General features: G+C 32.0%; 2 protein-coding genes across 2 annotated transcripts; both read right to left on the bottom strand.

Annotated features, from left to right (window-relative positions):
* Positions 1 to 69: 69 nt before the first annotated feature.
* LOC134705000 (uncharacterized) lies at positions 70 to 9,526 on the bottom strand. Its single transcript, XM_063563773.1, has 7 exons — positions 9,178 to 9,526; positions 5,756 to 5,899; positions 5,338 to 5,544; positions 4,018 to 4,133; positions 3,498 to 3,639; positions 2,051 to 3,051; positions 70 to 510 (listed from the first exon to the last, which is right to left on the bottom strand). The coding sequence occupies exons 1-7, from the start codon at positions 9,499 to 9,501 to the stop codon at positions 252 to 254; spliced, it is 2,193 nt and encodes a 730-aa protein (XP_063419843.1). The 5' UTR covers positions 9,502 to 9,526; the 3' UTR covers positions 70 to 251.
* Positions 9,527 to 9,674: 148 nt separating this feature from the next.
* On the bottom strand, positions 9,675 to 22,879 carry LOC134705683 (uncharacterized). The gene is made up of 3 exons (XM_063564403.1): positions 22,778 to 22,879; positions 10,256 to 10,321; positions 9,675 to 9,959 (listed from the first exon to the last, which is right to left on the bottom strand). Exons 1-3 carry the CDS (start codon positions 22,853 to 22,855, stop codon positions 9,675 to 9,677), a joined length of 429 nt encoding a protein of 142 aa, XP_063420473.1. The 5' UTR covers positions 22,856 to 22,879.
* Positions 22,880 to 25,525: the final 2,646 nt, after the last annotated feature.

Genomic DNA, 25,525 nt, shown 5'->3' with positions numbered 1-25,525 from the left:
GTTGTAAATAAACTCATCATAGAAACCAGGATTATTTAAATTTTGTAAATACGCCAGAAGCGCGTTTCGTCTACAAAGAATAGATGGTCATGACCTATTGTTATCAAAAACCCTTTCATTTACCGATCAGTATTTCAATTCTCTATGACTTGTTGTTTTCCTAAATTCTAATTTTATCTTTAACATGTTTATATTTTGCGAGCATGACACAAGTAATCTTCATCTGTCAAATCAATTATACTTCAGAATGTTTATAAACTAACCAACATATTAGAAGGTTTCACATTTCCATGTATTAGTCCATGTTCGTGAAGATAAGTTAGTCCCTCTAAGCACTGACACAAATAAAGATGAATACATCTCCACGGCTCAGCCTGTTTTGTACTACGAAAAATGGCGGTTTCTAAACTTTTATCACATTTTTCTGTGTATATTTCCAGAATGTGACCATTTTTTTCAGTTGCAAGTGTTATTCCAAGAACATCTAAAATGTGTTCGTGTTTGATGTTTCTACAAAGAATGTCATTATTTCGTTAGGTATTTTTGCATATGAATCATTTATATTCTGAAACTTGACTATTATTATTGACTCTAAAAGGCATGCTACAAAGATTAACTTTTGAATCAATTAAACTGTCCTATCATGTACAAAATGAACTGATTATGTTGGGTTATTTTTGCTATCTATTTTTACAACCAAACAAATTTTAGATACGATCTTTGAACATTGTTTTAACTGTTATGAATATAGATTTTGTTATCAATAAATTATTAAAACCATACTAAATATTGTTGTAACACACATAATGGACAAATCCATTAAAGTTGGATGCGAACCAATAGATTTTCTAGACTAAGATACATAATTTTTCTATAACAAGTTATTGACTAAACTAGCTGTTAGTAACTAAGAGTACTCTCAGATTTATTCTTTTTTAATATGTAAGTGATGCAAAAATTAATTCACAAACCTGGTCTTTTATTAGATTTTTTATCTGCTGTGTATCGATCCTAAATATATTTCATTTCGTTTGAAATTAGTTTCCCCGATTTGTATTAATCATATATAGATGGGAACCAGTGTAACTAGTTCTGAAACTAGTTCTGAAAGAGTATGTACTATTTATAAAGTTGATTTCACGTGCACAAGGCACGAGAAAAGTTTTGGCGGTTTCTACGGGTGTTTTTTTTATGGTACTATACAAAGTTTGGCATTTCATGTATAATTATCGAAGGTGTTCGCAGCTTCGTCGAATCGTAACGAAGATAGTCACATCAGTATATTGTTTTAATTTTGTATGCCATAACCATTTAATGGCAATGTGTTTGTGCTAATAAATATTGTCTATTGTCTATATTTACAGTGGCTGCTACGTTTATTACATTACGTTTGTATAAAAAAAAAACTGTATTATAAAAATTAATAAAACTTTGTATCGCAAGAAAATATGTTACTGCGAGCAACTAATCCTATTAATGTGTTTGTTTTGTTTAAAGCCTATTGAATTTAGAGTTGGAATACTATAAATTTGGACGAGCAGGGCGAGGGAGAATTGAAGAGTTAATTCCTTTCAACGGCAGTTTAAAGTTTTTTTCTTATATTGTACTGATACACAACTGGTCGAGTTTAGGGAAATGGTTTAGCACCGCCAAACATGTTTTACCTCGCAAAATTCTTTATGTGCCTGTCCCATGTCAGGAGCCCCAGGTTTATTGATTGTGGTTGGTTCTTGTATGTCATGTTAGTTTTTCTTAAATTGTTTTGCTATAGATAAGACTGTTAGTTTTCATAATAAAATTATTTTATATTTTTCATGTCGGTGTCTTTTATAGCCGACTATACGGTATGAAATCCACTTCATTTGTAATCTGTGGGTTAGTTTTCTAATTGGCAATCATCTCGCATTTCTTTTTATAAAGATCTATGCAACCAAAATTAATAAACTACAAATTATTTTATAAAAATGTTTGAGTATGATAAATATACAATTTGTTCTTATGATTTTATTATGTTATGTCTTTCTACGTTAACTTTAACTAGTCTATTCACCTCAATTTCTGGATTTCACTCAATACCGAACAGTCTGATTTATTACTGTATGACCATTTCATTTGTTTTACAACTGTATCTTTCCATTCTCCATTTACCAACACTTCTAACTCACTTGAAAGGTCTTTCCTTCGTACGTCTGTTTGACTTAACTTAAACTTATCAAAATATTCGATATCAATAAATAAAACACGACCATAAGCTGATTTTAAGTCGCTTTCCACTAAAATGCATTGTTTCCTTATTTCTACAGGTTGCCGTATGTCTTTTTTTATTCCTTTGATCAGTATTTCTCCAGCTACAATTCGTCTCGGAACAGTAGAGTCACAGAATTGATCTATTTGGTTATTCATTTCATTTAAAAATTGTCCAAAAACCTTTTCCTTCAAAAATTGTATGGTAATTTCCCCTAGCATTTTCTCTGCAATATTTTTTACGTATACTTGTTTATTTTGCCTGTATTCTTTTACTCTTTTTATGTCTGATATCTTACCAACTGTAAAGTATCCAATACCAACCGGTACAGCAAACAATCCAACGACTACAGACAAAGGCATCCATATTGGAAAGGTTGCAAGAATGGCGACTTTTTGTGCAGTAGAAATATTTGTAGAACTTGATGTATCCCTGTCCGATTGTCTTCGTGGTGTGACCATATCTAGTTCACAAGTACTTAATGTTCGTCCGAGAATTATGTCGTCTATTTCAGTACAATCAGTTTCAATTATAGCGCATTCCTTCTTAAACTGTTTTGCCATAAATTCAGAAAGTCCACCATTGTTAGATTGTTTAAGCCATGTTTTTATTTGTCTAGCTATACATTCCTCCACAAAACGCATAACTTCCTTTTCAATCGTTTCAATGTCGTCTTTATCCGGCAGAACATCGTCCGTCCATGAAAACAGATTATTCCGTATTTCCGGTAGATGTAAGTATAGATTAAGCAATTCTGAACTTTTCTGACATTGTTCCTTTGCTACACTTTTTAGTTTCGACTGAACCTGTGCAAATAAAATATATGTTCTATTTAAAATATTCTACAAACTGCATGGCCTAAAATAGTGTCAGAAAAGAAAATTTAAGAAAAATATAAAAAAAAATATAAAATTATAAAAAAAACTATAATAATAATTCCCACAATTACAAGATGTACAGCTTAGTTCCCCAGAGTCTATTCATCCCGACCCCTTGTCAATATTCTATTATCCTTTCAATATAAACAAATACTCCCAAAGAGGTTTTCATTATTAACCACTAACAAATACAGCGGACACTGTCCAAAGCCTTTATAAATCCTATGACTTATGGTTACTTAAAACTTTGCTAAACAGTTAAATGTTGAAATTTGTTCCCCGTTACATTCGTTATACTTCTCTATCATTATAGTGCAATATTTTCAGAGTAACGTGTTTTGTTGTTGTCTTAATTACTCAACTCACTTACTTACATATTTGATATTTTCTCTCACTTTCTGTATCCTTTTCACAACTTGCTTAGCCATCATTCGTTTATCATCTTCAGTTCGCATGGCATTAGTTATCCGGGCTGTAAGTTTGAAGTTTAGTCTTTCTAGAAAATACCTCTGCCAACTACAATGTATAATAATGCGGGGCTTATATATTGTGAAATGATATATTTGCTAATCAATGTTAAATAAAATGCTTGTTAATGCAAATCAATTTCTAGTCAATTCAGGATATATCTTCTAAATGAACGTTCAGCCAAACAAACAAATATTGTAAGAGAAAAGATTTAAAAAAAATATATATATATATATATTGATAAATTCAATGGGGGACATTCACAACTATTAATAAATATTTTAACTGTATGGTTATTAAAATTGCATGTGCATATATATATATATTTTAGAATACTCCGATGATCTTTTTCGCCTTCAATTTGGACATCTCGGTACATCTTAAACATATCTAAATACTTGATTACGTATCTGTAGTATGACTTACTTAACGTGTCGAGATATTTTTTCCTGGAGACATGCAGGTATCATTTGATCTATTCCACGAAGTAGACTTTTGAAGTTATCAGAAATTGGTTGGCCATTCTTAGATCGTTGCATTTCCTTAGAATATCAAGACCAACAGTTATATATTTTCCCCAAAAAACTATATTCAAATATACATGCACAAATAAATCAATAATTTTGGAAACAATTTTTTTAATTTTTATAAAATGTTTTATTCGATATTATAGTGTGATACATTTTCTCATCATATATTCATAGAAAAAAGTGGTACCCTTGACACCTAAATTGTACATATATCTATTTAAAAAAATTCTTTTCATGATAGTTCGTTCTGATGTTGTACTGTTACAACACTGTCCCAGGTTAGGGGACTGAGGGTTGGGATCCCGCTGACATGTTTAACCCCGCCACATTATTTATGTATGTGCCTGTCCCAAGTCAGGAAACTGTTAATTCAGTGGTTGTCGTTTTTTTATGTGTTACATATTTGTTTTTCGTTCATTTTTGTACATAAATAAGGCCGTTAGTTTTCTCGTTTGAATTGTTTTACATTGTCTTATCGGGGCCTTTTATAGCTGACTATGCGGTATGGGCTTTGCTCATTGTTGAAGACCGTACGGTGACCTATTGTTAATGTCTGTATCATTTTGGTCTTTTGTAGATAGTTGTCTCATTGGCAATCATACCAAATCTTCTTTTTTTATATTACCCGTATGATATAACTTTAGTTATGAATTGCTTCCGGTTAATAATCATATACTCACAGAAAATAATGGTATACTTATATCCCTTGATAAAACTGTTATTTGTTTGTCTTGGCGGTGTAGTATGAATTTCGTTATCAACTTTTCCTGGTAATTATTGCAGGCCTTTCTGTAACGTGAGTGCATGGCATTTCGACGTCACTTGACAAATTTATAGTACGTTTTAAGTTAAAAAGGATAATTTAAAGGATAAAAAAATCAAATATTAAGGAACAGGAAAATATTTTATCGAAAATGCATTTTTCAAAGTTTAAAAAATAGTTCTTGTCTGTATGCCTTCTGCTGAATTATACGACATAAAAAGAATAACATGCAATTTTTCATATCAGACCCCTTATCAACCGATGGTCAAAATCATTACTGTCGGCTCTTTTGCTGATTTCATTACCTAGGGATATATTTATCACATACTTATGAGTGAATACCTTTACGAGGGTCAATAAAAGGCTTCGGCTCTTGGGCTCACATTAAACCTTGGGCTGAAAATACCATGAAATAATCTTGTAGTCACAAATTCTATGAGTAAAATGTATTACCTCCCAGGCACTAACTTTATAGATTTTACTACTGTCGAAATTAGTCCATTTGTTTGATAGTTTCTCTTTAATATGGTCGAAAACTTGTTCTTCGTCCTCATGCATCTGATCCCATTTGTTACATACAAAAATTGCTCTTCTGGGATCAAAAACAGATTTTACACCCATACATTTACGTTTTTCTTGTTCCTCTAATATTCTTTGAAGCTATTGTGAGGAAAATAAGATTATCAGTAACAAATATAAAGACATTTAATACTTTAAGAAGGTGTACACAAATTTTGAATTTAAATTCTACTTTCAAAGTTTGATAAATGCATGGATAGCGTATAAATCATTCGTTTGTGTGAGTGTTAAAATTTGAAAACATCACTATCCCGAAAAGTTTTGTATGGCAACATAGTAATATTATACTCACCCTATCACTCTGCACTCCTCCGGCGTTGGTTGGATTGATTATATATATAAATGCAAGAGCTGATGGTAGATAATCAAACAAACGGTTTGCAAGTATGTCGTTATCTGGACCTATACCAGGGGTATCCACAATCATTATTTTATTCTGAAAGAAACTCTAAATTTAAAGTCTTTCGTGTTCTTTATACCAATTATTTGATATTGTGTATTAAGGATGTAATAAGGCGAAGTTAAAATACTCTAATATTAAGAATTGATACTATAGGTCATAAGAACTTTAGCTAAGGAACAACATCATCTAAAGATGTTTGATTTTTTTTCTATAATAAAAGAAAATGCTGACTTGGACTTTAACCACATTTTTAGCATTAGCATTATTTTAGTCTCCAATCGTAATAAAAATCTGGAATCGCCCCGTAATTTTGGCAATGACCATTTTATGAACTATTGAGGCCTATGACTATAAATAGAGAAATGAGTGGTATATTGGAAAATATTTTATCCTGTATCTTAAAGGGAAAAAAACAAGGTATCCGAACATCTGACAAAACTCCTTTAAACCATATATAAGAAATCTGATATTTAAAAAAAATTGACATAACAATATAAAGTGACTTAACTGTAGAGGAAAACAAATCTTGTCTAGAAATGAGTTTATCATACATTTCCTGTTTACAAAAAAGGATTTTCGTATTCCAGGCATAGATTAGCCATATTTGGCACAACTTTTTGGAATTTTGAATCCGCAATGCTCTTCAATTTTGTACTTGTTTGGTTTATAAATATTTCGATTTGAGCGTCACTGATGAGTCTTATGTAGACGAAACGCGCGTCTGGCGTACTAAATTATAATCCTGGTACTTTTGATAACTATTGTCAAACGGAGTTTATGGAATTACTTTAAGGATTAACGGGCTACAATAAACTACTTCATTCACGGTAATATACAATGTGGGACTTCAGCACACTTCTTTATATGGACAATACATCAAAACGTATGCTTAATAATGTTTGAAATTATGACAAGTTAGTAGACACTGACATACTTGTACCTTATATAGCTTTAAGTATCATTATTACACAGAGAATATAGCGTCACTGATGAGTCTTTTGTAGACGAAACGCGCGTCTGGCGTAAATATACAATTTAGTCCTGGTATCTATGATGAGTTTATTTACCACTCATTTTCCCGAAATTGGGATCAATTACCTAATTCACTTTCCATTCTGAATGTTTTGGTCTTATCTTTTATTAAGTTTTGAAAATCATCTTTTCAACCCAGAGAAATATTTTACTAAACCATTGCATATAACAAAATTACTTCTACTGACAAAATATTACCCAAACCCCTCTCTTTCCCTTCCCATCTATATCTTTTCAATGTTTGTCCCGTGTTGAGTAAGGACGCTATCAATTATAAATTTACGAGAAAACTTTCCGGTAAATAAAACAAATAGAAATAAGTTGAAACAAAATCGAAACTTCTACCAAGTGCTCATCATTTCCCTCTTTAAAAATCAAACGACGAATACAGCAAACTTGATGTAAAAGAGGGACGAAAGATACCAAAGGGACAGTCAAACTCATAAATCTAAAATAAACTGACAACGTCATGGCTAAATGAAAAAGACAAACAGACAAACAATAGTACACATGACACAACATAAAAAACTAAAGAATACACAACACGAACCCCTACAAAAACTAGGGGTGATCTCAGGTGCTCCGGAAGGGTAATCAGACCCTGCTCCACATGTGGAACCCGTAGTGTTGCTTATGTGATAACCAATCCGGTAAATAGTCTAATTCGGTAGGTCACATTCATGAAAGGGAAGGGGATTGTAGTTACGACGTAAGAAACATATCCGATATCATTTGTGAAACGGTTATTCCAAAACGGTCAACAAACTCGTGTGTTGGCGTCCGTAAAATTTACGAAGGGATGATTTCAACTTCACCATTTGGAACTCTTGGTTTAAAAGCTTCCTTCTGAGCAGCAACCCTCTATCAAGAAAGTCCTGATAGGAAATTCAAGCACGGGAATATCGTATCAATTGGAAGATTAATAGATAAAGAAAGATGTGGTGTGAGTGCCAATAAGACAACTCTCCATCCAAATAACAATTTCAAAACAAGCTATAAAGGACCCAAAAAATACTAGTGTAAAACCATTCAAACCCTGTATGCAGATGCTGCTGGAATGTTGCTACTTAGAAATGGAAAGTTCACAATTGGAAAGGTGAAATCATCTCTTTTGTCGTAAAGTTTTGTTTTCAACCGACCCTCATTGTCAATTTCTTGATGTAACATTGGTTTAAAATGTTGATTTGGGAATGAATTCCTGGAATACCAATTTTAATTCATTTTCTACTGGCTTTTTACCTCTCTAGAACATACTTGTTATTCATATATCACGGCTGTCACCCGCTTGACAAATGCATCTTCAGTAAATAACATTATTTAATCAATTATAATGATGACAAATATTAGAAAAATGAAACTGTCTGACAAAATCGTTGTACATTACTGCTTAAAATTGTTCTTATAGTTATTTTGATTTAGTTTGAAATTTAAAAAAACGGTAATATTTGTAAACAATTGATATTTCGGATCATAAAATATGTGGTACCGTGTTTTGAGGATTGTGAAAAGGATTTGAAAGATCTGTGACCGCTTATCTGTTATTGAAAAATAAAATCCACAAAAACGATCACACAAATGATAATTTGAATTTTTGATTATATCAAAAGAAGGGATTTGCATGCCTTATTCCGCTTCACTTTTGTTTGTGAATAGGGCTATGATGGTTCAATACCATTGGATCTAGTCATTTGATTATACCAAACTGAGTATTTTTTTTATGACATTATCAATGAGACTGACAACTCTCCACAAGAGACAAAATTTACAACTATAGTACACCGTGAGGCTTTTAACAATGAGCAAAGCTCATACCTCATAGTCTCCAGCTATAAAGGGCCCCGAAATGACAAATTTGAACGAGAAAACTATCGGCCTTATTTTAGTACAAATGGATAACCAAAAAAAGATATATGTACACAACAAAAAACGGCTACAATTGTATAATATGATGCTTCTGACTTAGGACAGACACATACAGGCACATTCTTGACCAGAAAATACAACATAGGTAGTTTTCGTTTTCCCATCATGAAAACTGTCATCTGGGTTAGTGAAATACCTCTGTTATTGAAAAATATATGCTCAGCGCTGGGCGCAATCTAAAAAAAACATCAAAAATTGCAGAAATCAATTGGAAACTGCGTATGCAATGTTTCCGTAAAGACATTGTTTTCCTGTAATAACCTTCACCAGGCACTGTCGAAACAAAGAGTTAATAAATCTATAATTAAAACCAGAGATTTGCACTGCATAAATCTAAGAGTTATAGGCAGATTTACCTGCAGACAAGCGATAGGCCAGCATATATCGACAGCTTTGTACTTCTCGCCGGCTTGAGTAGCACTTATAAAACCCTTCAAACGTCTCCGCATTTCTTCTGCTCCCTCCGTATTTTCAAGTTCAATAATCTGCTGGTTGTCCTCGCTGTCAATCAATACTATTCTTTTGCGCACTCTATTACTAATACGACATATTGGGGAAGTGCAGGTCAAAGGCGACTGAGGTAGAAGTTCCACTCCAAGTAATAAGTTTACAAAAGTACTTTTACCAGCGCTGGTCTCCCCTTGAAAACACATCAACATGGTATACACGTACATATTCATGTTTTTAAATAGCTAATAGTGTCCGTCTGCTACTGATATGCAAGGAGTATAGCAAAATTGTATTTCTCAAACTGAGTTTTCAATTTATATCATTAGTTATATATCTTTACGTAAGTATCAACTCATTTTAACATCTAAAATATGAACAACACGTGTTCAAATCTGGAATGTCTCTACATACCAATTTCATGTAATTTGACAGCTAGTTTAAATGAAACCTGGAATAAAAAATGCAAACCTGTGATAACAATAGGACAAAGTTCTTCATACACGTCATCTTTCTGTAGATGGACCACTTTGTTTATATCCCCAAACTCTGCTGACATTTCCTCTTTTACTTCAGGAAAGCAGTTATCACTCTTTAGAATATCTTCTATTTCTTCATACACCTCGTGTAAACTACCTTTCGTTCTTTTATCAAATGTAGCAACCCTTGATAAAACATCTGCCGCTTCATCCTGTAAAAATCCCCTTTTTGAAGTAAATAATCATACTGAGAAAATATAAGTTGCATCAGGTACAACCGCGCCGAATTGTCACCTTTCCGAATTCAAATAAATTGTCTCTTAGGTAAATCCTATACAAAATAACCTGTAAATTTGAACTTTGCACTTGATGTGATCAATAAAAGCTATCTAGAAAATATATTAAAAACACAACAGCTGCTCATTATTGCACTGTCCGCACAGAATGATAAAAACTTTCGGTAAATTCTAATAAACAGAGAAATATATATAACAACTTATGTACTTACACATGCCGTTCCGCGTACTTCTTCGGGGATTCTTCTTTCTTCATTGATATTAGCAGTTAATGTGTCCTTAGAATGAAAGAAATGCATCAATATAATATATTTTAGTAGGGCAGTTAGGGTTTGTATGATGTTATAAAAGTTTGAACGATACAGGTTTCAAAATGAGAAATCCACAGGTTATTAGATTTACAAGTTTGAAATAATTATTGTTTTCTCTAATATGATTAGTTATCTTCAAAGAGAATAAACGGAAAGCATTTTATCACAGATATTCACACAAAACATTTATTGAAAAAAACATCACAGAAAAGGTTCGTGAAATAATGGGTAAACAGTTTTAGACACTTATAAAACAACAGATAAGCAATGTTACAGACACTCACAGTCACAACTTGAAAACAATATCACAGTCACTTACGGAACAAATGATGAGCATTGTCACATAAAGTCACAGAACAAGTGGACAACACGGAAAAACACGAATGTAGTGTCAAATAAACTCATAGAACACCTGACTAGTTATGTCGCAGACACTAGCTGAACAACTTGTAAGCATTAATACAGACACTTATGAAACAACTGGTAAGCAATGTCACAGACTCTAAAGAAATAAATTGTAATATGTGATTTTTATAATGAATATAGTGATTTTAAAAAAAGAGGATTTTATTATTTGAAAAATGGTACAATATAGTTACAAAAGTCACAATGATAAGTCATGAATGTACACTGTGTAAAAAAAGAGATACTATTTAAACTCTCTAAATCAGACCGGGCATATTTCTTTGTATAAAAAAGTTCGTTTTCCATAGCCCCCAACACACCAAGCAAGAAGGGAATATACTAATATATAATAAATGAATAAGTCGACAGCTGGTTAAATCATTGAGTTATCCGAACATTATTTAACTTTATATTTCGCTCTGTTATTAATCCTAAGTGACAATTGGCTAATTTGTGGAGATTTGGTGGAGATTTATTTCCCCGAGGATATCACAAGCCCAGTAGTCAGTACTTTTTGTGCTGACATGAATTATCATTGATATTGTAATATTTATAAATTGACTGTTTACAATTTTTGGATTTTTTTGAAACACTAAGGCGTTTCTACCGCATAAATTACCTTATCTGTATTTGGCAAAACTTTTAGGAATTTTGGTCCTCAATGCTCTTCAACTTCATACTTTATTTGGCCTTTTTAACTTTTTTGGATTCGAGCGTCACTGATGAGTCTTTTGTAGACAAAACGCGCGTCTGGCGTATTTAGTCCTGGTATCTATGATGAGTTTACTGTTACATAATAAAGTTAGCAAGTTGGACCTGAAGAATTTTAGAACTATATTGTGTTGCATGGGGAAAGCTTTTACCTCAATTTTATGTGAGAGACTTAATTTTTCTTCGAAGAATTTATGAATTTAAACGAAAACCAATGTTGTTTTTGGAAGGATTATTCAACAACGGATAATGTTTTTGTAATTTATTCATTTTTTGAAATTTTAGAATTAAAAAATAAAGTAAAATTGAGAATGGAAGTAGGGAATGTGTCAAAGAGACAACAACCCGACCAAATAAAAAAAACAACAGTAGAAGGTCACCAACAGGTCTTCAATGTAGCGAAAAATTTCCGCACCCGGAGAAGTCCTTCAGCTGGCCCCTAAACAAATATATACTAGTCCAGTGATAATGAACGCCATACTAATTTCCAAATTGTACACAAGAAACTCAAATTTAAATAATACAAGACTAACAAAGGCCAGAGGCTCCTGACTTGGGACAGGCGCAAAAATGCGACGGGGTTAAACATGTTTGTGAGATCTCAACCCTCCCCCTATACCTCTAACCAATGTAGAAAAGTAAACGCATAACAATACGCACATTAAAATTCAGTTTAAGTCCGAGTCTGATGTCAGAAGATGTAACCAAAGAAAATAAACAAAATGACAATAATACATAAATAACAACAGACTACTAGCAGTTAACTGACATGCCAGCTCCAGACTTCAATTAAACTGACTGAAAGATTATGATTTCATCATATGAACATCAGGCACAATCCTTCCCGTTAGGTGTTTAGTATCATACCATCATAACATATATGAGAAGAACATAACCCGTGTCATGCCAACAACTGTTTTTAGAATAAATGTGTTTAGTTCCAATGCGAGGACCTTATCAGTGACTCAATATTAACGCCATAATATGCAATCTTTAATGACTTGACAACAGTATCGTAATCATATCCCTTCTTAATAAGTCTATTCAAAGATTTTGTAAGTTTCTGAGGTGAATACTGGCACCTTTGTGCTTTATAAAGAATATTTCCATAAAAAATTGGATGTGAAATACCTGAACGTATTAGAAGTCTGAATGTTGAGCTATATTTACGAAGGATGTCTTTATACCGATGATAAAATTTAGTGAATGTTTTGACTACTTTGTGATATCGAAAACCCTGGTGTAATAATTTTCAGTAATACATAAATTTCTCTCGTTAAAATCTAAAACATTGTTACATACACGAGCGAATCGTACAAGTTGAGATCTATAAACACCGTAAGATGTTGACAAGGGAACGTCACCATCTAAAAACGGATAATTAACGATAGGAAATGAAAAATCATCCTTTTTATCATAAATTTTAGTATTCAGATTTCCGTTAGTGATATAGATACCAAGATCGAGAAAAGGGCAGTGGTCATTGTTAGTATAATCTATATTGTTCATAGGTCGTTTTAGAAGAAGCATTTGAGATGATTTTATCAGATGCACTGTAGTTTAAATACACAAAAAAAATATGAATGATGTAATTCCAAATTGTTGGGTTACTTCATTAATTATTACTGAAGTTATTTATTTTATTTGTAATACTTGTAGATACGATTTGGAGTATTTGCGCATACATGTAACGTTGCGCTCTTATGAATTGTTATATTTCCCGTTTTTAAAGTTTTATGACGTTTAGCCTTTTACGTACGTTACGTTGTCTAGTTTTTATTCATTACAAGTTATTTGATTACGGAGACACATCGTTATAGAGAGATCATAATCGGTAAGAAATAATTTATGTACATTTTTAAGAACAATATTTATTTAAAGAAAGAATATTAAGAATTGTAAAAGTATTTATAAAGTAATATTTATTTCAATTAACGTTTTACTTTAACAAGTTATTCATTAAGCGTGAAAGAAAGTGTTTCCTATTGTTTGTTTAGTATTATGCCTGTAGTGCTTTAAGTTATATTTTTACTTACGATGTATGCTTATGTTTATTTGTATTCTATTGTAGAGAATCGGTTGATATAATATATGAGTATAAGAAGCCAAAATTAAGTGTAATTTTGAGGAATAAAAGATACATATTTATACCGCATACTTGAGTTATCGTCTTATTATAATTTGATGCCTGCCTGAATGATGTGATCCGCTACAATTCTCGATTAACTCCAAAAAGATGGATAGCGAAGAAGCGTATGAAGAATCTCGGAAGAGAAGAACAGTTAATTTGTCTCAGCTAACTAAGTTATACAATGAATTAGAAACAAAGATGATTTCACGGGATAATGTGAAAACTGTGAAAACACTATTCACAAAATTGTGCGACCGATATGCACAATTTAAAACTGCACATCTGGAATGTTTGGATTTGGGTACAAACTCGGATATTTTTGAAACATTAGAAATGAACTTTGATAGTTCACAGAAAAACTTTACAGAATTTCGTGAAAGATTCAATGAGTGGATGCGCGAACAAGAAATTGCAAAAGATGAAGAAGACAAGAATAGCCGTGTCACGTCGGTGTCTCGGACTTCATCGTCAACACAGTATAGGCTGAAGCTAGCGAGGGCCAACCGCTTAAAGGCCGAGGTTCAAGTGAAGAAAATGGAAGAAAAGCAAAAACTAGAACGCGCTCGTCGAGAAATAGAAATGAAAGAACAGATGTTAGAAAGAAAAAGTCAGCTAGAAGAAGCAAAGTTAGAAGAATCTGTGTTGCAAGAAGAAGAAGAAGAAGATACTGAGGTGACATTTAAGATCCAGCAAAACATAAACGTGCCATTTAACACAGAAAATAAGACACTTAATAATAAGGAACATGTTACAACAAGGAGTACAGAAAATGCCGTTTCAGGGATAGAGTGCACCACTGCCGGAAGTTTACAGTCAAGCAGCAGCATCGATACTGCATTCCAAAGATTAGCATCAACACTACAAGAAGGATTCAATCTACCTAAACCTGAACTTTTGACTTTTGATGGAAAACCCACAGATTACTGCAAATTTATAAAGAACTTTGAAACGAATGTTGAATGTAGAGTTACAGATGATCAGTTAAAGTTAAGTTATTTAATACAGTATTGTAATGGTGAGGCTAAATCTTCGATTGAAGATTGTGTATTGTTAGAGAAAAAGGGTTATGAACGTGCTAGGTCTATTTTACACTCACGTTATGGCAGGTCACACATGATAGTTAGGTCTTATATAGAAAATCTTGTATATGGTGCCCCGATAAAGGCGTCAGATTTTGAGTCACTTTCAAAATTAGCTCTTGAAATGCAAAAGTGTGAGATAACTTTATCACAATTAGGATATGTTTCTGATATAGATAATACTGATAATCTTAGAAAGATTGTAAAGCGTTTACCTATGCATTTAAGGGTAAAATGGATTGATATTGCTCATTCCATAACTGAAAATGGTAGAGAACCTAGATTTTCTGATTTGGCAAATTTTATTGATAAAAAGTCTCGTCTAGGTTCGTCAATGTTTGGTCTAGATCTCGTAAGAGAAAACTCAAATACATATAGAAAAGATATAGACAATCGTACTGATATGAATACAAGAGAGAATGTATCTACATTTGCTTCTAATAATATGTATGACAGCAAGGCTACGACACAAGATCGTAAATGTATTTGTTGTAATGGTACATGTAATAATTTAGAATTGTGTGTAAAATTCAGGTCTATGAGTTTAACCGATAGAGTCAATTTTGTAAGAACTGCTAAGCTATGTTTTAATTGTTTAAAGGGTAAACATTTTTCAAAGGACTGTAGAAAAGCTAAAATGTGTACTGTAGAAAATTGTAGCTCTAAACATCACATTTTAATGCATAGTTGGGGTAAAAATAACAACACTGATCACACGGCTACAAAGGTAAGCATCCATTGTTCATCCGCCGGGACAGTTATTAAGAATTGTCTAGGAATTATACCCGTCGAGGTTCAAGGGTCAAATGGAAAAACTTGTCAAACTTATGCCTTGATTGATGATGGAGCGGATAAAACGTTATGTGACGAGCGTTTGATAAAAATGCTAGAAACCGAAAGTAGACCGGTTACATTTAAAATGACAACAGCAACAGCACAGCGAGTCCGACATGAAGGTCAAGAGGTTGACTTACATGTACAATCAGTTGGCAGCAACTGTCCGATAACACTTAGTAAGGTATGGTCAGTTAAAAATCTACCGATATCGACACACTCAGCCGCAAATAATAAAGATATTAAGAGTATTAAACACTTGTCAGACATTTATATACCAGAAATAAGCAGCAATAAAGTTCTGCTTCTAATAGGCACCGATACACCAGAAGCACATATTCCAATAGAAGTGCGTCCAGGAAGTAGTCATGAGCCATATGCCGTACGAACACGCTTAGGATGGATCGTTAGAGGACCAATCAACAACACAATCACCAGTGATGTAGTTAACATCAACTTTGAGCATGCAGATAATGTACTTTTGCAGCAGCAGTTAGAGAGACTTTGGACCACTGATTTTCTCGATCAGCCTATGAAGATGGACACTATAAACTCGGATTACCGTGGCGAGATGAAAATGTAAAATTGCCGAATAATTTGTTAGGTAACAGTAAAGTCGTGATAAACGAAATACCTAATTCGAAAAGAGCACCTTCAGATGAAATTTTGAAGTCAAACACAGCGTTGCCGACCGATCGCGCACTAGGCGTAATATTGGACATAAATGATGATGCCATCAAATATAAAGCCAAACTCGAGGAGAAGCCGCTGACAAGACGCGGAATAACTTCTACGGAAAGTCCGATATTTGATATACTCGGATTTATTGCGTCAATCAATTTAAAATGGAATATTATATTACAAATTCTAAGTAGACTGTCAACTAAGCTTGGATGGGACGATCCTATACCAAAGGACAAAGAAGAAGAATGGCTAAAATAGAAATCGACACTGACAGAAGTTGAAAATTTATCAATACCTAGATGCTTCAAGATAAAAGACATGAAATATATATTTGATGCTCAACTTCATATCTTTAGCGATGGTTCCGAAATTGGGTATGGAGCATGCGCTTACTTACGTCTCGTGGACACTAATGGAAAAGTGAACTATTAACTTATTCTGGGAAAATCACTTTTAGCGCCGTTAAAACGGACAACAGTTCCAAGACTAGGTGCTGTAATTCCTTTGCAAACTTTACAAAACAATTATATAAGAATTAAAGATTAAGATTGACGACATTATAATCGTTGCAGATGACCATACATCGAGAGGACAGTGGCCATTGGGCCGAGTAATTGAGGTCATTAGGAGCCGCGATAGTCTTATACGTAGTTGTGTGATCAAAACAAAAGAGTCAAATTTTATAAGACCAGTAACTAAATTATGCATACTTGAATGTTCTCAATAGAATTTACAATAATTAATTGATATTTTATTAGTTTTTTGTGTGATGACAATTTTTAAGAAATGTCATGATGGGGAGTGTTAGATTTGAAATGTAATTCCAAATTGTTGGGTTACTTCATTAATTATTACTGAAGTTATTTATTAGGTCTTTCCACTTTTCCGTGGAAAGACCTATTGGTTTTCTTCTGATTATTATTATTATTTTTTTTCTTCCGCCAACTTTTTGTTCCTTCGCAATTTTTTTGTTTCGCAAGATGTCGCTTAGATATATGGTATATGATATCGAGCAATTAATACGCTTTTGAAACTGACACCGCGTAACCAAAAACTTTTCATTGTAAGAGTTATCTCCCCGAACACTGTTTTTCTTGTGATCGCTTAATATTCGCAACCGTATAAGAAACCGACAAATTTATTTTTCCAAATTGTTCGTTATATCCTCAGGATGTTCTGTTTAATTTTGACCGAAGCCGTATATAGATTCCATATGAGAGTTATCCCCCCTTTTATGTTTGATATAAGAATTTGCATTTCTAACTGGTAAACCATAAGTGATAGAGACCTAGGGTCTTTGTATTTGAGGTCCTTGGTCCAAAAAATGAAAATAAGGTCAAGGTCAAAGGTCAAGGTCATATTATTAATTTTGATTTTGGCTTATTTTCACTTATTTTCAAAAGCCGTATAACTTATCGACAAATTATTTTTACTAAATTGTTAGTTGCGACATGTGGTAACTCGTAGATTTTAGTCTAAAGAGTACGTAGACATTTGATGCCAGTTTTGCCCCCTTCTATATCTAATATTAGTTGTAAGGTAAAACAACTCATTAACTATATATAGTAGAGGCCTAGAGTCTTTTGATTTGAGGTCCTTGGTTGATGACCTCAAAATTGAGCTCAAGGTCATAGGTAAATGTAACGTTCTAGATTTTGACCTTTGCTTTTACCTCATATGTATACATGATCAAGACTTGGGACTTTATAAATTAGGTTGCAAGCAATGTGATCTAGAAAAAGACAACCGGAAATGACCTTTTGTAAACCGGAAGTAGCTATATTTTGTACTTTATTAATGAAAAAGTATATAGAACCATAAATTTTTGGAATCAGTGTCAAGTAAATAATAAAAAATTACCGGAAGTAACATATTTTAAACCGGAAGTAAAAAATGATCTCCCTTATTGATATCTTTTTGTATAGAAACCATATATTTTTGGAATAAGCGTTCAATAAGCTGACATTTGACGCTAAAATTGACATTTAAAACCAAATTCTAATATTTCTTATAAAAAAGGACTTAACTGGTGGAAAGACCATCAATGGTTCTCTGAACAATTGGTTTTTAATTTTATTTGTAATACTTGTAGATACGATTTGGAGTATTTGCGCATACATGTAACGTTGCGCTCTTATGAATTGTTATATTTCCCGTTTTTAAAGTTTTATGACGTTTAGCCTTTTACGTACGTTACGTTGTCTAGTTTTTATTCATTACAAGTTATTTGATTACGGAGACACATCGTTCTAGAGAGATCATAATCGGTAAGAAATAATTTATGTACATTTTTAAGAACAATATTTATTTAAAGAAAGAATATTAAGAATTGTAAAAGTATTTATAAAGTAATATTTATTTCAATTAACTTTTTACTTTAACAAGTTATTCATTAAGGGCATACGATACAGTTTCGATTCTGTATTTATAAGTTCTTGAAAATTTGCATATAGGCTATTTTTTACCTGATTAAATCAAATATGTAATAAAAATTATACCTTCATGTGCTACTTTTTGAGATAAATGAGGTCGAAATTTTGTATATTTGCTCAAAATTCAGATTTGTGGCCTTAATTTCTTTTTCGAAAGAAAGACACAACTTTTTTGTAATAAAAGATAAACACAATTTGTTTTTTGTTAAATTATCGGTAATTTCTGTATTTTATAAATATCCTAAAAAAATATGCATTTTTTTTCAGAAATAAGTCATATTTATCAAATGATCATGAATTGAGGAAAATTCCTCATTTTTTGCTGCATGTTTATCAAAATTTTAAAAAATCCTCTATTTACAGTTTTATAAAATTTTGGTCACATAATCTCCCTTCAAAATTGAACAAATTGCTGTTTGAAAAATAGGGGTCCATAAACTCGTTTTAAAATTAAATCAGTTTGAATGATAAAAATCAGTCGAAAAATGCATCTTTTCCCGATATGTCACAGTTTGACGTCGCGAAAATAACATTTTACGTTAGCAACGTCATTACCTCCCCTGTAACTGTATCGTATGCACTTAAGCGTGAAAGAAAGTGTTTCCTATTGTTTGTTTAGTATTATGCCTGTAGTGCTTTAAGTTATATTTTTACTTACGATGTATGCTTATGTTTATTTGTATTCTATTGTAGAGAATCGGTTGATATAATATATGAGTATAAGAAGCCAAAATTAAGTGTAATTTTGAGGAATAAAAGATACATATTTATACCGCATACTTGAGTTATCGTCTTATTATAATTTGATGCCTGCCTGAATGATGTGATCCGCTACAGATGTGATTGTGATAACGTAAATGTAATTATATACCAAGGTGCTTAGTCACTTACTTCATATGACAATTTCATTTCTGATTTTTAACATTTAATACTGGGGTAAGACAATGGTAAACATTTATCGCCTTTTCATCTTTCATTATTTTTTAAATACGTTTGATTTATGCAAACCTCTAATATAGAGGGCCTAAAATCAGTATCAGCAGCGCTTGAAGAACAACTTGAACATTTCATAATACTATATGCTGATGGTACTGTAGGGATTGCCGAATCCACATCTGAACTCCAAAATCTCTTAGATTGTTTTTAAGATTAAACAGATGTATGGAGGCTAGAAGTTGATGAAACAAAGGTCGTGTCAAAAGAGACCACCATCATATCATGATTTTTTTTTTTTTTTATCTACAATGAACTAAAAACTGAATATTGTTAATGAACGGTCAATTTTAATAAAACAAAACAGTTTACTATAGAAAATGCAACCGAAGTCTTTATATATATGTCTATATAATCTCTCTGTATGTAGTCAGTTGGTTTTTTTTGGTAAAATGGTGAAACCAATATTACTGTGAAGTATAGGGTATTCGCAATAATGACATAATTAAAATGGTACAACTAAAATTTCGTAAATTTATATTAAGTTTGAAAACATCAACACCCTTGTACATGATGTTTGGGGATCTTGGAAGACGTTTTCTTTATACTTAAACATAAAGAAAAATAGAATGATTTCATTTTGGGGGAAATGAGGAACATATATATTAGATATACTGGTGTAAATTAAACTCTGTCAAATAGACAAAACTAGCATATACTTTATATAAATTGTGTTATCACATGTATTTTAATGACAACGATCATTTTCCAAGGTTAAACAGAATAAATACTATTCTGAACGAATGTGGTTTCCCTAATCCACATGCACTTGTTTCTATCCACTATCAACATATATTTACGAGACGATATCTAGTTAATATACGTTGATAGTAGATCATCTAATAGATAGAAACAAATGCCTGTGACAAAATTATTTTTAACATTCTTTTAAAAGAAGATCATTTAAAAATTCTTCGTAACAGACTTTGTAATAATTTGTGTAGATGTCTGACCACAGATCCCAAGGTCCCTATTGAAAAGGGTATATGAGGTAATGTAGTTAGAAACAATAGACTTTTCTTCTATGTAATAAAAATGATATTGGCGACGATTTATATTACATGTAAGAATGAAAATACCTAGAAGGGGACTGTAAACATTGAATGTCACATTATTATGATTATTATTTAAAAAAATGCAAAGATTGTACAATACAAGGAGATTAAACAAATCAAATTTGATTAGAATTTTTGAATTAAAAAAGATTATCCTGGCTAAAATTTACCTTCATAAATTATCGTAGCAGTTATTGTTAATGTTGAATATTGAAATAAAGAAATGTCTTCTCTATACACGTGTATATGGTTTATTGAGAAAACGATTGAAAAAAAACCCAACGTTCTCGCTTTTATTTTCTTTGTCAGACGAGAATATTCCATGTTTTCATATTTCTATAGTTCAATCAAGTCGGTTTGTAATCTCTTTAACCGAAAAAGCAATTGATTAAATATAGATTCTTACACTGCAACAAGTGTATTACGATATTTCTCCACTCGAGACAGTTAAATTTTATTATTTAAAGCGCGAGGCTTGCCGAGCCCTTTAAATAATAAAATTTAACTGTCGAGAGTGGAGAAATATCGTAATACACGAGTTATAGTGTCGGAATCTGTTTCTCTAATGCTTTTTATCGTTCTTTTTCAAAGATTTTCAGAAAATTGTGCTCTTTATATGCGACGTCATCAGGCAAGGTCGCCTTTTTTCATGACGTCACAATAGGAAAATTGAGAAGAAAACAAAACATTTTGACGTCATAATCAAATTTCGACTAATCATTTGCCGAGAACAGATTTTTCACTAGTGAGGAGAAATATTTTTCTCACACCGGTCAGGAAATGTGAAAATAGCACAAAAATTAGAGAAATAGACGTTAAAAATACTAAAAGATTTTGTAGTCGAGTAAGATCAATTAAGTGGACAAAATGATCAGACATTTACATACATTTCAATTGTTTATAGGTCGAATCATGATTTCAGGGTCATTAATGTTGAATGTTGTGTTGTTACTATATAAAAATGAAGATGTGGTATGATTGCCAATGAGACAACTATCCAACAAAAGACCAAAATGACACAAACATTAACAACTATAGGTCACTATACGGCCTTCAACAATGAGCAAAGCCCATACCGCATAGTCAGCTATAAAAGGCCCCGATAAGACGAGAAAACTAACGGCCTCATTTAAGTAAAAAAATGAACGAAAAACAAATATGCAACACATAAACAAACGACAACCACTGAATTACAGGCTCCTGACTTGGGACAGGCACTACCTCTTTTTGCTTCTTTATTTTAAGAATTGAGTGGGTATTCCAACTGAAGGTCAACAAAATGTTATAACCTAATACTTTAGGCCCGAGTAAATATACATATTAGTTATCTGCCTCATATATACGAATATAGGAACTAGTCGCTGAGAAGATAGACACAGTTGGTTCCTATGGAAATACCGATTTTTGTTGGTAAAAATTTCCACTAAATGAAACAATACGTTTTCATAAAAAAATCAAACTAAATGGCATGTCCCAATTTGAAATAATTCTCGTGTTTTTATTTTATCAATCTACAGATTTTCGAAATAGTTGTTTTTGAGGAGTAGGCAAACTGTATTTTGAAAGTGCCCATATAAACCATTCATGAACTTTCTATTAACCGTTCTCGAACTATGAATGTATTTCAAATGATTCTAATCAAATTAATCGATGCTGATGAACTGCAAGATAATTAAATTTTTCATTATTCTGAACATTGCAAGGAGATCTCTTGATGTCATATTCTTGAACTTCTTTTTATATATTGTTATTATTATTATTATTCGGAATACCTCCATTGAACATTAGACCGGGGATAAAAGAATACACAATTAAAAGATTCAAAGGCGAACTTTTAATTTTCGTGAACAAAAATGCAGCTATTGACACTTATCTCATATGTTTGTTCTAATCCACAACCAGTGTTATTTTCTGACCAAAATGTGGCTTTGGGAAATTAATTTTGTTATATTGTATTCGTTATTATATCAACGGTTAACCAAGATGGAAATGAATGCGATCTTATCAAATTTCATATCTATTGTAACTCGCGTGCTCATATGATCAAAACGAAATCAGAGATATGTATTTTGATTAGATTGGTAGAATGTAACACTTACAGACATGCTAATATCATCTGACTCAGTTACAGCCAAGCGTCGCAATATGGAAGGTTTCTTTTTCTTGGAGGAAGCCATCAGTTGCTTTGCAATCTACAATCTACAAATTATTTTTTAATATAAGTATGACAGATATAAAAACTGACAACACGCATATATTCAAAAAATTGAACAGCACAAGAACCATTTATCATTAGATCATGTCAATACTGCAGGAACAGTAAGTGGATGGATGGAACTCTTGATGACCGAAAGCCCATCAGCAATTGAATACGAAGTTTTTGGTGGTAAATTTCAGATTTTTACTATTGCAAAAATTGTTGTAAACGCAATAATTTAAACTCGCATTTTGAATTATTTTATATGAATTAAACAGGATTTTTCTCAAAATCGTCAAAATTAAAATCGCATTTCAGTCTTAAATGATAAAATCGCAATAATAAATTCACGCAATAATTTATGAATTCACAGTAATAATTTTTTTTTATCATGTTTAATAAAGTATTGTGTAATGATTACAGGAACTCGATAGGCAGATCAAAATTTGGTAAACAATGTTTTATCATGTTTTGTATTTCTTATCTATTTGAACCACATACTTATGAATGTTTTTAAGATCAGCATCAATATTTTATTTGTTTTCTAAAATTGAAGTTTATTATCCAAATCCGTATACTGAATATTCGCTATTTTAAATAGCCTACCCTTCTTTTAGATAAGAAATAATTAAAAAATATTTTGATGTGACTATATCTTACTTAACACCTAAAAAACGTTAAAAACGTAAGTAATATAATACAAAGAGACAAGAAATACGAAATCAAATTTGCAAAACATTGTTTAACAAGTTTGAATTTTACCGATTATATGTGACATGAAGCTGTCATACCCTGATTTGTTTTAAACATTGGAGAGCTTTTTAAAACAGCATTGTCCGACGTGAATAAATTCAGGTGAAATTAGTTACATTCCTATGTAAATGTGAAACTATATACTATTAATAGTATACGTGTTGCAAGTACAAGGATACATTGATGATACCATCTGCTGTAAACGATACAGTTTGACAAAATCTACATATGTGTATGAACCAAATACAATGGAAGTCCCAACTATGTCACCAAACACCTTACACATGTAGATTTATTTTGTCTTCAAGCCATTGTTCCACAACTAAATTGTCTATTCAACTTACTAGTACACTTAGTACAATCAAACACCTGATAATAAAATGTTCAAATTAGGCATTTGAAAATGGCGGAATTAATTACTTTTGGAGTTTTAAGGTGGTATGGGAGTCTAAAATAAAAATGATAGAATTTGTTCATACTTTGTCAAAATGTAGTATCTATTGATACATGATCAAAAATATTATAAAAATGATAGGTCACCGTGCATTTTCTCAAGCTACAGGTTGTGACAAAATGACAAATTTTGTATGGATTATACAGGAAAAAACATCATTTTGTGAATAGAAACTAAACCGAATGATAGAATTGTAAAATAAATTAGGAAAAGATTGCTTTCATACAATGCTTTGAGAATATCAAAAGAAAAGATAGGGTCACCGTACGTTTTTTCCGGCTAAAAGACAAAATAGGAAAATTTCATGTAGAGTCCTTCAGAAAATGCACTGTTATAGAGTTACCTCCCCTTAAAATGCCAATTTGAAAATATTCAAAAACAACCAAAATTAATCTACACTTGTAAAAATATTAATATTTCTAAGTTATATTCTTATAAATTGATTCTTTTAAATGAAAATTCACATTAAATTCTGCATTCCTGCATCAAATTTTGCTAACTTGATAGAAAATATGGACCTTAGATTCTCTGTTTTTACAATCCAAGATGGCGAAAGACACCCATACCACCTTAAACTCGTTAGAAGTACTAGATAAATAGCATGCATATATTGTTGATTTTGACTCTCTTCAAAATTTTGATTATTCACCCTATATACACTTTGCCTCATATTCTTATTAAGAATAAATGTACACACCTAATTAAATGGACATTTAAAAAATTAGAATGCAAATACATATGTTTAAACTCTTTAACTTATTTTTAGTAACAACAAACAAAAAAATGTCAATTGGACATGCTTAGATTCTATATCTGCCCTTGAATTTTTACTAGATAACGTTTTTGTTTGCTTTTGAGATTCCGTCTATCGTCAAGTTATGGATACCATTTTAGAATATACAGCGAAAACACAATGAAAAAAATACTAAACTAGTATACATTTTTGATTAGGGACCAGGTGAAGGATTCATCCGGGAGCGGGAGTTTCTTGCTGCATTGAAGACCCATTAGTGGCCTTCGGCTGTTGTTTGCTTTATGGTCTGGTTGTTGTCCCTTTGGCACATTCCCCATTTTAATTTTCAAATTCATGTAGTAGAAAAATCTTAAAATGGAAACATTGTGAATATAAAAAAGAAGATGTGGTATGATTGCCAATGAGACAACTCTCTACAACAGACCAATATGACACAGAAATTAACACTAATAGGTCACCGAACGGCCTTCAACAATGAACAAAGCTCATACCACATAGTCAGCTATGAGAGGCTCCGAAATGAAAATGTAAACAATTCAAATTGAGAAAACTAACGAGAATATTTGAACGTTTAGAAATATTTTTAGATCTAATAAGACAGGATTTTATACGAAAAAAGGGGGTCTTTAAATCTTTGACGATGGGTTTTAACCAAATTGCAATAATTTTGCGAAATGCAACTTTATACA

The sequence above is a fragment of the Mytilus trossulus genome, chromosome 2 (genome assembly GCF_036588685.1).
Source record: "Mytilus trossulus isolate FHL-02 chromosome 2, PNRI_Mtr1.1.1.hap1, whole genome shotgun sequence".
NCBI lineage: Eukaryota > Metazoa > Mollusca > Bivalvia > Mytilida > Mytilidae > Mytilus > Mytilus trossulus.
Note: the sequence above shows the minus strand (reverse complement) of the source record. Positions and strands in the feature narration are given on the sequence as shown.